This window comes from Copidosoma floridanum, unplaced genomic scaffold, assembly GCF_036245765.1.
Source record: "Copidosoma floridanum isolate Cflo_tuat_1 unplaced genomic scaffold, Cflo_Japanese_pri ptg000030l, whole genome shotgun sequence".
Classification (NCBI taxonomy): Eukaryota; Metazoa; Arthropoda; class Insecta; order Hymenoptera; family Encyrtidae; genus Copidosoma; species Copidosoma floridanum.
In genome coordinates, this window is record NW_028321907.1 from 14,861,648 (window position 1) to 14,876,822 (window position 15,175).

General features: G+C 35.9%; 1 protein-coding gene across 1 annotated transcript; it reads left to right on the forward strand.

Annotated features, from left to right (window-relative positions):
- The first annotated feature begins 819 nt into the window (after window positions 1-819).
- Window positions 820-11,429, forward strand: LOC106639634 (progestin and adipoQ receptor family member 3). Its single transcript, XM_014353342.3, has 7 exons — window positions 820-1,032; window positions 5,895-6,071; window positions 9,454-9,632; window positions 9,698-9,854; window positions 9,943-10,095; window positions 10,182-10,461; window positions 10,628-11,429. The coding sequence occupies exons 2-7, from the start codon at window positions 5,895-5,897 to the stop codon at window positions 10,765-10,767; spliced, it is 1,086 nt and encodes a 361-aa protein (XP_014208828.1). The 5' UTR covers window positions 820-1,032; the 3' UTR covers window positions 10,768-11,429.
- The last annotated feature ends 3,746 nt before the right edge of the window (window positions 11,430-15,175 follow it).

Genomic DNA, 15,175 nt, shown 5'->3' on the forward strand with positions numbered 1-15,175 from the left:
TGCAAATGTTTTACTAAAGTACTTAGAATCTTTTATTTCCAAATATACCACGAAGACATTAAGTAGTTTCAGATCTTCAACTGTTACGTCGATCATTTCATTTTTTTGGAGTTTTTTTTAAAGATTTATTACGAAAAATGATATGTTTCATTCAAAAGATATTCCGGTGACGATAAAAAAATCAAAAAAATGTATGAGCCCTTAAAAACCACTTTACTACAAATAATCATCACATTGGTGCAACGTTTGATTACGCAGCTCTTGCACGTTTTTTCCTCTAAGTATCATTCACATAAAAAAGATATCAGTTTGTAATGCCAATACTATAATATACATAATATTCACTCCCTAAATGCTTACATCTACAATAAAACAAAAATTGAACCCTAACCATTTTTGCCGATCTTAGCGCTTAGCAGTTGAATTCTCTCTCCCCCCAGCCCTCAAGCACCGGCAAAAGGCCTACATGTACAGAGCAGGTGGCGAAAACAACGACAGGCGTAAAACCATCATGCTGCATAAGTATATGGTACATAATAAGTATATTTATAGCTATGAAAGAGTGGAGAAAGGAAATCGAGGCTTACGCGCCGGCGCTCCTGAGCCTACATACTTACACAGTTACACACCCGGCTTCTTTGGCTTGGGTCTGGGCCGTCTGGGTACTCTGGGTCCATGTGCAAATGTGCATTCACACATACTTACACTCGCATGCTTGGACTTTAGACAACTCGCAACACAGAAAACCGATTCGCTCGGCCGTTCCTCTTACTCGCTTCGGTTTTTCCTTCTCCTCAGTCTTAGCGATCGGCTCGCGACGCTCGGTTGTACATTATTGAACACGCTCCATTACATTACCGTCAGGAGCAGTGCCAATATTTACCGTTTACTCGTAAAATTTTGCACGCGAACGAAGAAAACAAGGAGGATAAGAGGATGCCGCGGATACGATAGATCGGATACCTGTACGATCGGCCTTTTTCGCGGTTTCATTCTTCTTGCTGGTCTTCACCTTGGATCCGCGACGCGCAGGTGAGTCAATCATCGCTGCACGAAGATGCCGGCTCACGATACCTTTGTCCTCGGGTGATTTCGAGATTTGTCTTTTTTCCTTGTGTTTTTTTTTTTTTTTTTTTTGGCTCCGTGATTAACGCGCTGTTAGTATCTGTTTTCATGAAACTCTGAAATGCGGTTGGAGTATGTAGATCGTTTGGTTTCACGATCACTAACTTAACGATTTCTTAGTGGAAATAATGGTCCCTTTGCCTGAAATGGGCACCATCGCTATTCTTTTTATTGAAATTTGAGTGAAGAAATACGCGACACTCTAAAAACAGTATACATCGTATCGACATCGATTTTCTAATTTTTCACGATTAATGTGGTAAAGCAAATCGTAAACTGAATGGGATTCGAGAAAACTCAGTAGAAATTCGATTGTTCAAGAATGTTTTGTTTTTGTTAAACCTATAGCATCACGTCATTTACGTATGCGTCTTCGGCGAGATCCGCTTTATGTAACCGAGCTCTTGAAATTCAAATGATGTTAATACGTGGACGCGTACCGATTCAGAAAAACTAATTAGAATAATAATTCAGGTATAGTACAAACAACTTTCAAAATTCAGGCGCTTCATCAGCGTGGTCACTCAAACTTTATATAAGGTTGTGGGGAAAGCGAGTCGATCTAGCATTTCTCGTTACATTTTACGTAAGCTTTCACTGTAGCTTCAAGGTAAAAAAGTTTTTACGCAAATTTTTTTCTTCTATCTTCTCCTTCCGCTGTCAGTGTCGTTCATATAATACCTACAATGAATTTCCACACTTTTACCACTTGAAACGCATAAGATTTTCTGTCAAGTAGCATTAAATGTAAATGCAAATGTTAATTGATTTTTGCAAGATGACAAAGTTGTTGAGATCTTTATTTCCAGCCATTAATGTTAAAAAGGGTTTTCCAAAAAATAACTTGTGACGCTTCTATTTTAAAAAATTCAAAGAACTTATTGCATTTTCTGTATCGCGATGTCTTCATTTAGTCTGATGACTGGACGTTGACGTATTTTCATGTTGATAAAACAAAAAAAAGACTTCGAAACATTTGCAACACATTGTTGGTGAATATTATACCTGAGTTTGATCATCGTGTTTACAAAATATTTAATAATTACAAGACTATACTTTTGTGGACGTACGAAAGAAAGTGTATTCAACGCAACTTCGACAAGCGACTTTCGAAATTCGTCGATTCGATGATTCTCTCATTGCAGCACGGCAGACTCGGTAAAGGTATTTTAGAAAGCCTTTCTCTCAGAGCCTGCACGTTGGTATTATCATCATCGTTTTATTACTTAATTCTTTTCTTTTTCCTTCTTTCGTTGCCGCGTCTCGCGATAGCAATTTTTTTATTTCTACTAATCGTGCCATTTTTTTTGTCCAGTTCCTCGAATTTTACATAAGGCGTCTTCTGACATGAATCTCCATATTTACCATCTCCAATAAATAGTCAATGATTCACGTGAAGCATAACTGAACGCTCGTGGAAATTATTATTATGGACGTTGCATTTTTATGTCTATTATGATTCGGCCATCTTCACACATGATTTGGCTATTAAATTCCATCCTTGCAAACTACTTCTTATCTCAGTTGTAACATATCTATATTTAAAGTGTTACTACAGTATAATACAAGCACATTGGTTATTGGGGTGGTTATAAAAAATAAAGTCCTTGGTGTTTTAGAAAAATTACTTTTAATTTGGCATTACAATAAATTTATTCATGAAATTAATTTCATACCTATACTTTAAATTTTGATAATTACATGTAAGTCTAATCGATCTTTGTTTGATTCCCGTCCTACTTATATTGTAAGCTTGGCAGTTGAAGCCAAAATCCATACCAGTGAACCGCAATGCAGTTGTACATCCTCGCATTTGCCAAATAATCCCTTACTAGGTTGAATATCAAGAGAATCGTCAATTCACGATTGAATCCATTCACTCGTTACAATCAATGTTGTAGTCGTGCATTTATAATTAAGAAAAATTTACTACGCGATCGCTCCTGCTTTTATCAATTGTGTCTCAGTTCAAAACGTCCTCATCAAACTAAAATTAAATTTGTTTGATTTGAATTAATTTATTTAAACATCAAAATTCAAAAAAACTACGCATTATCCGTGAAATAAGATTGGCACACCATAAAATGAGGTTTGCCTAATACAATAAAGTAAATATGTATAAAATAGAGGTGGTGCTAGCTATCGACCCGCACTACTCACACACAATCTATATTTTATATGAAAGGCTTTTGTCAAGGCCAATCTAAGCTCACTCTACGCAGGTGTCTATCGTTATAGTACATATTGCATGCCTACATGTGTCCGTTGGGTACACACAGGGTATAATTATATAGTATAAAAATTACAGTACGACGGAAGTTTGCTACCTTTGCCTGTAACAACTACTTTTTATTTTTGTTTTACGGAAAGTTCTAGGGGGCTTGAACGAGTTAATTTATTTTCAATTTTTTTCCCTAACGATTGGTTAGAGTCCAGTGCATTGATTACATGTGCCTATCTTTCATGCTACTTTCATACTACTCATGATGATAAAAAAACCAATGTACCTGTCTCAAAATGGTTTTCCTTGAATTATTATTTTCACCGTTACGGGGTACTAGAATTTCTCTCTTTTTCAGAAAAGAAGTCTATACTTGAACTTGAAAATTTTTTTTTCTCAAGATATTTGTAAGTAGTGTCGGTATTTGTAGTATTGCATATAAAATGTCGGCGGAAATTATTTTTGCAAATTCTTATCATTCGTGGCTTGTTTTTTCTCACTTGAAAAATTCCAAACCGATATGTTATAGGAAAACATTTTAAAAGTAATGACCCCCAATTACAAGCCTCACTCATTAACGTCCAATGATCCTCCAAACTTTGTTTCTGTGAAACACTCCCTCTCTAATCAATCTACTCCTAGCAAAATGAGGGCAACTGATCTCAATTCGGAGTCCAGAAATCGGCTCTCTTGCAACCTACACCGCGCGGCTGATAAACGAGTTTCGTTTCGCTTGCTCATGAAGCCTTGAGTTGTAATGCATGTTTTTGTGCACGTGTGTACTGAAGAGGCTTCTCTCTTTCTCTCTCCCGTATACCTCGCGTGCACGAGAGCGTCCCGTTTCCTTATATTTGTGTATAGGTACATAAACTTTCTCGCAGATTGCCGTTCTTGCGCAGCTGTATATACATAGATGAACCACTACAGAGGGAGATTTAACTATAGTGGCTTGCCACGCGGAGGTGAGAGTGAACGTAAAACTCTCCGCTGAATTGAAGGCGGTTACTTCCTTTCTTCGGCCTGCAGTCATGAGCATTGTTATTATACTGTTTTTTTCTCAGGAAATTTTTTAGAGTATCTGTTTATGGATGGCGAATAAGGTTAATTTTTATTGCTTGATGGTTTTGTGCTTTGGTGCCTGTTGCTGGGTGTTACTAAGGGTTTCTTTTTTTTCGCAGACTGTATAGTGAATTATTAGATTAGTCTTATCAATTTAATGTAAGCAACATGAATAATGTGTATTCAAGAAATGAGAATGTGCAATTTTGATCCAGTAAAAAAAAAGTAATCAACAAAATTTAAAAATCAGTATCCAACGTAGTTAGTAAGTCGCTCTCAATATTATCAATTTTTAATTAATATCAATCACAGCGAATAAATTAAAAATAATCTCTACCTAACACGAGCACTCTGCACATTATCCTTGAAAACTTATAGAGAAGAAACGAGTAATTTCAGCGTCAAACTTTCTTTTCAAGAGATGTAATTTTACTTTACGAAAGATATCAGCCACAGCTTTCTTAGCTCCCTGAAGTAGAGTTAGCTACAACACGCGTACTTTCCAATCACAAACTGCACACACGCATCTTTAAAATGCTCCGGAAATCGATTCATTCCTTTAATTAACAAAAACTACGGGGATCGTGCATTGTACAGTGATAAATCTTTTTGAGCTTTGGTCTTATTTACATTTTTAAATGTACATGTTCATCTTTGAATGCTTTCTCAGTGTGTAGGCTTTGTGCAGGTCAACGACAGTTACGGCAACACTTTGTATCAATAAGAGTTATCAAAAGGGACGCATCAAAGGCCGTCAATTAGATTTCTCGAGTGAAGATGAAATTCTGTTTTTTTTTAAAGTAACTGTACCGTCGTTCATGTTGTAATGAGAAAACTTACATATACTTGGTTTATAATACAGTCTATAAAAGGTTTTCGTAATGTCGACAGTTTTTTTCACAATATCCTCAAGATTGAACGTATGGTTTGAAGATCGTGTCGAAACTTTAGAAATAAAATGGATCAGTGTTGTAAACTCTGGCCTTAACATTTCTTACGCGTTTGACTAGTCTAACCGGTAAGTACATACTGTAAAGCTCATGATATTGAGGCAATGTTTCGGTTGTTATGGAGTAATCAAACTGTATAGCTTTTAACTCTCAATAGATTTCTGAAAGATCAAGGCCTAATTTTATAGTTTGGAAATACAAAATTTTTTCAAAATGTAAAAAAAAAACAATAGAAAAATCATGTAGACGATGTGTTCACATTGTGTCAGCGAGACTTATTCAGTGCTGGTAAAACTATAGTTTGAAAACTAGTCTTTTATTTTAAAAAAGATTTCAGTTCAATATTAACCTTAATCAAAGTCACCATGACGTACATTGTTTTGACACACATCGATTGCAGTGCTTTTTAAGTCATCCCACACATTCCACATTCTCATTGAAGGATCTTCATTTTATGTATCGATAATTTTTTTCGTCAAACACCAAAACAATAAGAGTTTTGAAAAAAAAAAAAAAAAAAAAAAAAAAACACATTTCAGATGCGCAGTCACTTGGCGGCCTATCCAATGATGAAAATACTGGCAGGCGTCGAGCAAATCAGCGACAAAACAATAACAATAGCCAACATCAACGAGCATCATGTGCATAATAACAATGCAAATGAGAAGCCGCAGTCGTTCGAAGAAGTGAAGGTAGACAAGGAAGGTATAAAGGAGGTGAGTTCATTGAACATTGGTTGTGTGTTACAAATCCCGAGAAATGAATGTAAAAGAAAAGCGTTAATTTAATTATCAACATCACGATCATACTATACATTACGAGGTTATCGGTACTCGGAAGATCAAAGTTTACCAAAAATTATTAATGATCAAGTTTATCGTTATTGCGTCTGTCTCAAATTCATAAAAAAATGATATGACCAACTATAGTCTGTACCTTATTACTCAAAAATCTCATTTTAAAAATCACAGTAACATAATCAATTAGTCACTGCTTAGCATTAAAAATTAAATAATTTGGAATTATATCAAGAATATTAAATTACCTAAAGTGCCTATCCCGACCCGATAAGATAATTAATCGAAACTTGAGAGTGCGCTTCCAGACAAAATAAAAAATATCTGGCGTCACGATTCACGATCGAAATGAAACAATATCCCCATTCAGCATCGAGTATATTAGCCAAAATGGTACACGTAGCGTGTATTTTCTCTGACGCGTTTTCTCCTCATGCAACCAACTCAAATTCTCGTGCGTATGTGTGTATGTACTTGGATACGCATCTATTGCTTAATGGGTTATACTGTTACAGTGGTTACGCTTTGTTCGTTGCGCTTCCTCCTTTACAACGTGTACGTATGAAAAAAAGAAATCATGACCATCATCTGAAGCGTACGTGCATATTATTCAACTCTGAGTAGCGATTGAATGATGTACAGTACATATAGTTCGGGCATTTCGTATTTTCTTGATTAACTCAATCACAAAGTTGAAATAAAACTCGCAACAGAAGTATATTTTCAAACTAAAACGTTTTAAACAAATCCCGTTGGAGTAACTAATTTATTGGTGGAAAACGAAAGTTTCGCAAGTCACCATTTGTAGATAGGACGTATGTATGTGTATATAACACTCAGTGACCAGAGTAAAACTTCAGCGGTTAGCGCGCACATTAGTGGAGAAAGTGTGAAACCTTATTTTTTGGTGATTAACGGCATTCGCGTCGGCAAGGTTCGCAAGGGACCTTACAGTGAAAGTGAAAATAAAGACAAAAGCTCGTTACGTTGTCCTCTGACCGAAGATGATTTGAAAAATCATCGAGACTAACTGCACCGCTTCTGTATTTGTATTCTTCCCGGTTGCTCTTGTACAATGAATCTTCTACTAGGTGTATCTTATTGCAAGCAATCAATCAAGTCCGTTCAATTAGTTTTGCAACAAAAAATCAATCGGATGCTTGTCTCTCATCATGTTTATTATCAGCTTGAAAATCATTACTTTCGTGTACATCTGATTCATAAGTATCAGCGTTTCTTGGATGGGAAACTCGTAGACAAGCCGGTTGACACATAAACAGGTCCTCATTCGCTTTTGCTACACCACACGGCTTAATAATAATCAGCCTCTGAAAAGTAAAAGATCCTGCAAGTATACCGCGCGATTACGATCCGAAAAAATTCGAAATCCCGCGGTGGCCGAGGATTAATACCAGCCGGAGATCGCTGGAACGTGGCACACACACGTGTACACGTGCAAAACGCAGAGGAGAGAGGACCGAGACATGTCCCGTTGTGACCCACTTGCTGCTTTCTCTCTTTGGATCTGCCTGTGTACCTGTATACTCTGTGGCAATATCAGATGAGCCGATCGCGAATATCTTCTCTTTCTTCTTCCGCGCCTGCAATCGGATGCCTGTGCCCATACCTTCGATTTCGCTGGATCGATTTTTACCATTTTTTTTCTCTCACACCACGTTATACTAAAGTACACGGAGCAATAGATGCTTGCATTTTTGAGAAATTATCAGTACTTGAAAATTGCGACTTCTTTTTTGACAAGCGAAAACTGTACAAGTGATCCAAAGCTGAGTGATAAGTCAGCACCAGTTTTCATTTTTTACAAACATAGAATCTTTTTTTGTTAAATTTCATTAATACATGACGCAAAACTAACTGGTATTGTTTATTATTCTTACGCCAAGAATCACTGAATCGGGACATTAAATTTTTGTATTTGTATTATTTATGCGTGTACCTGTGCGTGTATTTTTGGTAGATACAATGTTTTTGATAATCATTTTTTATAATTGATATTAAACGAAAAAATAGATGTATCGACAATACAAGTAGATACGAAATTATTTCTTCTCTTACTACAAGAGGATACTTAAACGTAACAAATCGTAGAGAAACAAAAGTATATATCGACATAAAATTTACGAGCACGAGCTGTTGCTTTGTTTACTATATCATACGTACAGATTGCGTTACGTGATAGTGGAATATCTTATACACATGCTTTTGTTCATTAACGTCGAATAAAAAAAAAAACATGTCACACGCGTATGAATTAAATACACGAAAACCAATCGAGTTCCCGACTCTGGTACGTACGTAAGTTGGGCATATATTATAAGTCGCAAGTATAATAAAAGCGTCTTCCGATGCCTTTAATATAAATGAGAGTCGCTCAAGAGAATCAAGTATTCATTATTCAAAGCTACTGTCGTAAGTTGTAGTCGATACAACTTTCTGGTGGCATGAAATTTATTACGTGGAAAATAAAAGCTCGCAGCGTGAGTTTGAATGCACTTTTTTTGTCGATGCTCAACGCTTTTTGCTCTTTAAACAACTCATCGAGTTTCCGTGACGCTCTCTTAGCGAGATCACTTTTACCTTTAATGTTTTTATTTAATTTTTAATTTTTTTTTTTTTAATTTACATGATAAAAATATGATTAAGAAGTAAAAATAAAACCTTGAGGATAATAAATTTCAGAAAATACTTGCGCGACCTGTATAATCTTCGAAGAATACACTCCCCTCAGAACTATAATACTGTATCTTTAATGGATTTTACGGAAGCGCGCGAATCGTGTAATCACGTAGATACGTGCTCGCGAACCGATCCACAGGAAACGAAACTTACAATTTTTCCATCTTTCACAAGTATGTATATATATATATATATGCACTATTCATCCTCTACTGCACCTGTGTACTTTACGGCGAAGCCAGGTAATCAGCCGGTGGCAACAAGGACAAGATGCACCAATAGTAGAACTGTATATGTAGGTCGACAAGAGCTGTGTCTTCACTTTTTCTTTCTCTTTCGCTTAATCGGTCAGTTGGCAGGGAAAGATCGTGTGCTGATGCCTACTTGATTGTTGAGAAAATGTGAGATGTTGAGGTATATGTGTGTGTGTTGCGTTTGTAAGGAGGGAAAGGAGCTCATTGGTGAGTGGACGTTGATTGAAAAGGAGCCAGACTTATTCTGGTATTGTCCAAATGTGTTGGAAAGTGTAAATTTTCATGCATATTTTTGATAATATAGTTTTAGTCATTAAAAAAATGAACTAAGACATTTTTTATTATTGCAGCTGTTCGATCGACCCCAACAGTTGGCCGAATCACCCATCAAAAATCCAATCACTCCAGAAGATGAGGCCCGTATGAGGATACTCCTGCCCTTCCACTTAGCCCCCGAGTACTTGCGGTTTAATCCCTACATTCTCAAAGGTTACAGGGGGTACTTGACGACGAAACTGTGCATTGAGAGGTCAGTCGAGCGAGCGTTGAAAGATAATTTTGATAGCATTCAAATTTTTTTATCTACGTTTGTAGCATATTCTGGTGGACAAACGAAACGATCAACATTTGGAGTCACATATTTGGCTTTGTTCTGTTTTGCTGCCTGACCTTCTACGATCTCTATTTGGTGAACATCACCGCACCGTTTGGGGACAAAGTACTTTGCGCTCTACTTTTGGTTTGTTTCCAAGTAAGTTTCGGATGAAATTTAATTTTTTACTCTGCTTGATAAGCATTGTACTAGTGTATTTATTAATTGCGATTCTGCTTCACCTCAGGCGTGTATGATACTCTCGTCAGTGTACCACACATTCTCTTGCCGAAGCGAGAAAGACTACTGGTACTTCCTATCGTACGATCTACTCGGAGTCGCCCTCAGTCTACTGGCGATTTACATGTCTGGAGTTTATTATGCGTTCTGGTGTCACAAGGTATCATCTCTTTTTATCATTTGAAGTCAAATTACTTATAGTTTCAGTAACTAAAACCTTTGCATCGCAAATCAAATTCTTCACAGCTCCTTCAGCGCTTTTATCTCGTTACGGTGCTGGCAATATTCATTGTTGCTATGCTGGTGCAGCTGCCGCGCTATCAGATCAACGAGCACATCAAGCTTGCGGTGTTCGTAGGCTGGGCACTCTATGGTGTTTTGCCGACTTTACATTGGACCGTTGCTATGGGTGGTATACAGAATCCGGTGGTCAATCTACTGCTACCGCGTGTACTTGGCATGTACCTCATCAGTGGCTTGGCATTTCTCATTTACTTTAGTAAAATGCCGGAGCGGCTATGTCCAGGTACGAGTGGATCAATTTTTTTTTTTTTTTTTTTTTTTTTTTTTTTTTTTTTTTTTTTTTTTTTTTTTTTTTTTTTTTTACTATAAGGTGACAGAATTTATGGGTACTGGGTACACAGTTAGTACAAGTAATTGACTGATGAAATCTTTCACTCGTGCGTATATAGGCTGGGTCGACTTTATCGGCTCCTCCCATCAGTGGTGGCATATACTGGTAGTCGCAGCTCTGTATTACTGGCACAATACCGGTATGATGTACGTCGAGTTCCGTCTCAGCAATGGATGTCCCAGTTTGAGTCAGTTATGACATACGGCCCATGACGACCCGTCAGCACCCGCGGTATTCTCGATGGAGTGTGCCTGCGAGATGGAAAGACGATGGGCGTCATCATTGGGTCGGGAGCCGTCAATTCCCTACTACGCTCAACAGGACACAGTGACCTGTCTCATTCAAAATCCGTTCCTTTTTTACAAGCAAATGCAGATGTGAATTTCTACATTTAACCAGCAGTTTGTATTTTTTTATTTTAGCTGACACATCAGTGGAAATCAGATTTTGCGCGCGAAAAGACGCTTCTTATGAACTTTCTTTTAATATACAAGTGACTATGGTGTGATAATTTAGTGGATGCTTTCAAAGTGAAGTGATATTTTTTTTATTGTTTGTATTGTTTTAACGTTGTACGAGGTAAGATTGAAGAACGAATTTATATCCTCGTTCGAGGACAAGGATTTATTTTGTTTACTTCTTTGATATTTACAGGTTGTAAAACTTACTGTATGCGTGGGTGGTTGTTTTTCATATATCGAATAAAATATTAATGGGGGTTGTTGTTGCCTGTATTTAATTATGTGCAAATATGACAAAACAACATGTTTTCTCATTATTTTTTAACGACATGTATCATTACTATATACCATATGTATGGATGTAATTATACTTCAATTTTTATGTAAGACCAAGAAATTCAAGGACGTAATGAAATATTATTATTATTAATATGTCGTTAAATTATTAATTTAATGACTTTTTGAAATTATTGCTAGTGGTCTGAAATAAAACAAATTTTATCAGTAATTTTTGTGGTCCGCTACGTTAAAAAATAAAAAAATTGCTAGGTCAAATAAATTTATTTATAGGTATCAATAAACTGGAAAACTTTTTATTTTAGTCTGAAAAAAATTGTAACCACTTATAGAAATACTAATTTAGATGTAAAAATGGCCCCTTGGTGTATGTAAGTGCTCACGTAATCAAATTTTTAGACTCAATCAAATCATCATTGTCTGAAAGTTCTTATTTAAAATCTCTCGAGTTACATTTTGATGGATTTTATCCAGGATGAAAACATGTCCAACATTTTTGCTACAGTACACCATTAAAAACAAGTATTTTCACTATAATATTTGATTTGCAGATATAATAATTATGCCCCAAAAATATCACAGAAAAAAAAATGTAATAAATACAAGTATGATTTTTTGGTATACTTGACTTTCATACGAAAAAAATTTTCCATTTTTAAAACTTTTTTATATACTTTTATCGATTAAAGATGACATGTTTTGTAGACTTCAAATTTATAATTATTGATTTAACAATTGGTGGCGTTCATATTTAATTCGTAATTGTTGCTAAACATCCAAAAAACAGTACTAGTAACGAACTCTATTTTTTCTACTGAGGGTACAGTCAATGCCCAAATATTAATGCCCGAGGTAAGAAAATTATTATTTTTGCCAATCTTGGGGTGATTTTCATGACATTAGCACGTTTACTTCTTCCTCGGTAAGAAACGTATTATTCGTCACAAAAGCACCATCCAACCAGGGCTACCCTTCCAAAAAATAGCCCCGGTGGTGATGGTACTTCTGTGACGAAAACTATTATTGTGATTAATTTTTTTAAACTGTTGATAAAATTGAACTTTTTTTAAAGAATTTTTAAAGTTCTTCTAATACAAAAATTTCTATAAATTTATAAATTAGGTCAATCCATTTTGTAAATTTTTAAATTTTGCTAAAAAAAATTAAGACATGGTAAGTATCGAAAGAAGAAGTATCAAAGACTGTAGCTGGTGAGCTTATCGACGGAAAAATATGTGAAGGAAGTTTCACAAGATGGCACCATTGACATATATTATGTCCCCGACCAAACAGTGGATCGAGGAAAAGTATGTGGCCAACAGCCGCCATTATTTATAAGCCCTTCATAAGTGATTTCTTAAAAAAAAAATAATAAATAAAAAAGAAAATAAATTTTTTATGTATTAAAAGTAACACAATTGTTTTTACAACATTTAAAACAAATTAATTGGTTTCAGATTCATACTTCAAGCACCTTAGTGTCTTTCCAAAGCTTAAAAGTTTTATTTAAAAACATCAAACGCATTTTACAGTTAATATTAAATTTATCATCCAAGAAAGTATAACAGAAATACAGAAATAAATGTAGAATTGTAAAATAAACTAATAATAATAAAAAATGTATGGAGTGCAGGGAATGAAAAGCTCAACCATAGTAACGCAATGATATAAGAACAAAAGAAAACGTAGATACATTTGAACCGATTCCCATATCAGTTTCCACTTATCTAAGAATGAATTTTCAGTATTAGAATGAATAAAAAAAAGCATCGATTAGGGATAAGATAATACATCTTTTAATAACAGCGGCTTACATGCAACAGCTGTCATCATAAAAATGAATCTATAGTTGAAACCAATTAAAATTTTTCTACTACAGCAGCCCAATAATGAATCCAGAAGTAATATTATGGTTAGATCGAGTAGGTAGAATTACAAATTATTACAATTTTTTAAATCAGTAATTTTTTTATCCTTGCATACGGAAATAAAAACTATGAATCTGCAGTCCAAAATAAAGCAAAAAGATAATATATACCAAGAAAGAAGAAGAGGAAGCCCCAAGGATACGAAGGGAGAGCATGAATTTACGTAGCACTTAATCCTGGTGCTTAGGAGCCGGCCACAGCAATATCGCCGCACTTTTTCGCTCTCCAGCGTACTTCCTGCTATTTCTATATACCTAAGATTCTTACGCCAAGAAATACGTGCTAGCGTATAAAGTGTTTTCTTCTCAGTTTGCGGCTATGGGGGCCAAGCTCCAAGAAGTGGACGCAAACTTCTATTTATTTGTACGCCATTCTCTTCAAACTCTGACCACGCTTGTGTTTGTTTGATTCTATGAAAAATAAGGAGGTCATAAAATGGGTTAGTTGCGTTTAAAAATCTAGTGAGAAACAGGGTCATGAATCATTGACCGCTCGTTAATTAGGCAAGCAAGCTTCATGATAATGCCAAGGAGCTTGATAAAAAGCTTGCTTAACTTTAGGGGCTACAGATTCTACAGAGCTTTTTATTACTCAGAGTTTCAGAACGAATTATCCATGTTACAAGTCCTTGAATTGACTTATTTGTGAAAGAAACATTTAGTATACAATGTACCTAGGCTAAAAAATAAACTAGCCATCCATTTACTTACCTGGTGAAGCTTTATGTTTTACCATACTTTCATTGTAAAAGTACAAAAATCAATACAAAACTTAGATTTTAACGGGGTAGAATATCAAGTTTTTATCTTAAAACAAGACTGTTGTGCTGAAATGACTTAGATTTTTGCTAAAATGAGAAATGTCATACTACATAATACCACTATCAACGCTGCAAAATAAATAATCTTTTCCATGTGTAACCACAGTTTACAAGTTATTGAAAAAAGTTTTTTGTACCATTTTCTAGCCTATTAGTAAAAATGATACAAGCTTTAAGTAGAATGGATTTAAAAATTCTTTACTAGGTATGTGTCAATATATCTAGCATCAATCATTCTATTTTCAAAATTGTTACTTGAAAAACTGCTATCACCAGCAATATAATCAAGCTTAAATATAATAGAAATCGAACGAAAATTTTCAATTCCACATAATCTTAATTCAAAATATCTTGGGTGCACTCCTAAACCGGAAAGCCGTAAATGAAAAAAAACTTCAAGTAAGAAATTGTTACATATCAGGTAGAGGGAAGAAATAAGTTACGGGGATGGACAGGAGATGCGATAAAATAGAGAGAGACCTAGCCGCACTATCATTCAGCGTAAGCATTGAAATATTTTCCAGTGGGTCGGAGAGATCAGAATAAAAAATATGTTTTGCTGTGCTCCGTATAAATGAGAGAGAAACAGGCTCTTATTGGCTTAAAAACGTAGTTTCCATAATACCCGTGGATATTGTTCGTGACTGTATGATAAGCGCGAGTGATAAAACACGGAGGCGCGGTTTTAAAGCGCGTGCGCCTAGCTGAATCAATTCTCAATTAGCGTAACCACAAAAAGCCTGTCCCTCGGTTGAACTACTCTGTTACTGTGTCGACCACTACAACTACCCCTTCTTCGGACTGTATGAATATATCTACTGGGTATAGGTCGCGGATCTTTTATATCTCGCGCTGTTTTCTCTCGCGCGTCCGCGCACTGCTACACTCGGTACATCCTCGGAGGCTGCATGCGCTCCTGATAGCCGTTTTCCCGAGCCGAGGACGGCTTGATGCGACCTGTCACTCCAGACGCGCTACTGTCGTGAGAGCTGATGCCTTTTACCTTTTAAAGCGAGGCCATGAAGTGAAGGTGTGCTGGATTGATGTTTGCAGCTGATGGCTGCATGGAAAAGTCGTGAGATGAAATGTTTTGTGTCTGG

Excerpts from the sequence above, each read along its gene's own strand:
- LOC106639634 (XM_014353342.3), top strand. The coding sequence starts at position 5,895 with ATGCGCAGTCACTTGGCGGCCTATCCAATGATGAAAATACTGGCAGGC. Across the intron at positions 6,072-9,453 it reads ACAAGGAAGGTATAAAGGAG|CTGTTCGATCGACCCCAACA; the intron begins GTGAGTTCATTG and ends TTATTATTGCAG. Across the intron at positions 9,855-9,942 it reads TACTTTTGGTTTGTTTCCAA|GCGTGTATGATACTCTCGTC; the intron begins GTAAGTTTCGGA and ends GCTTCACCTCAG.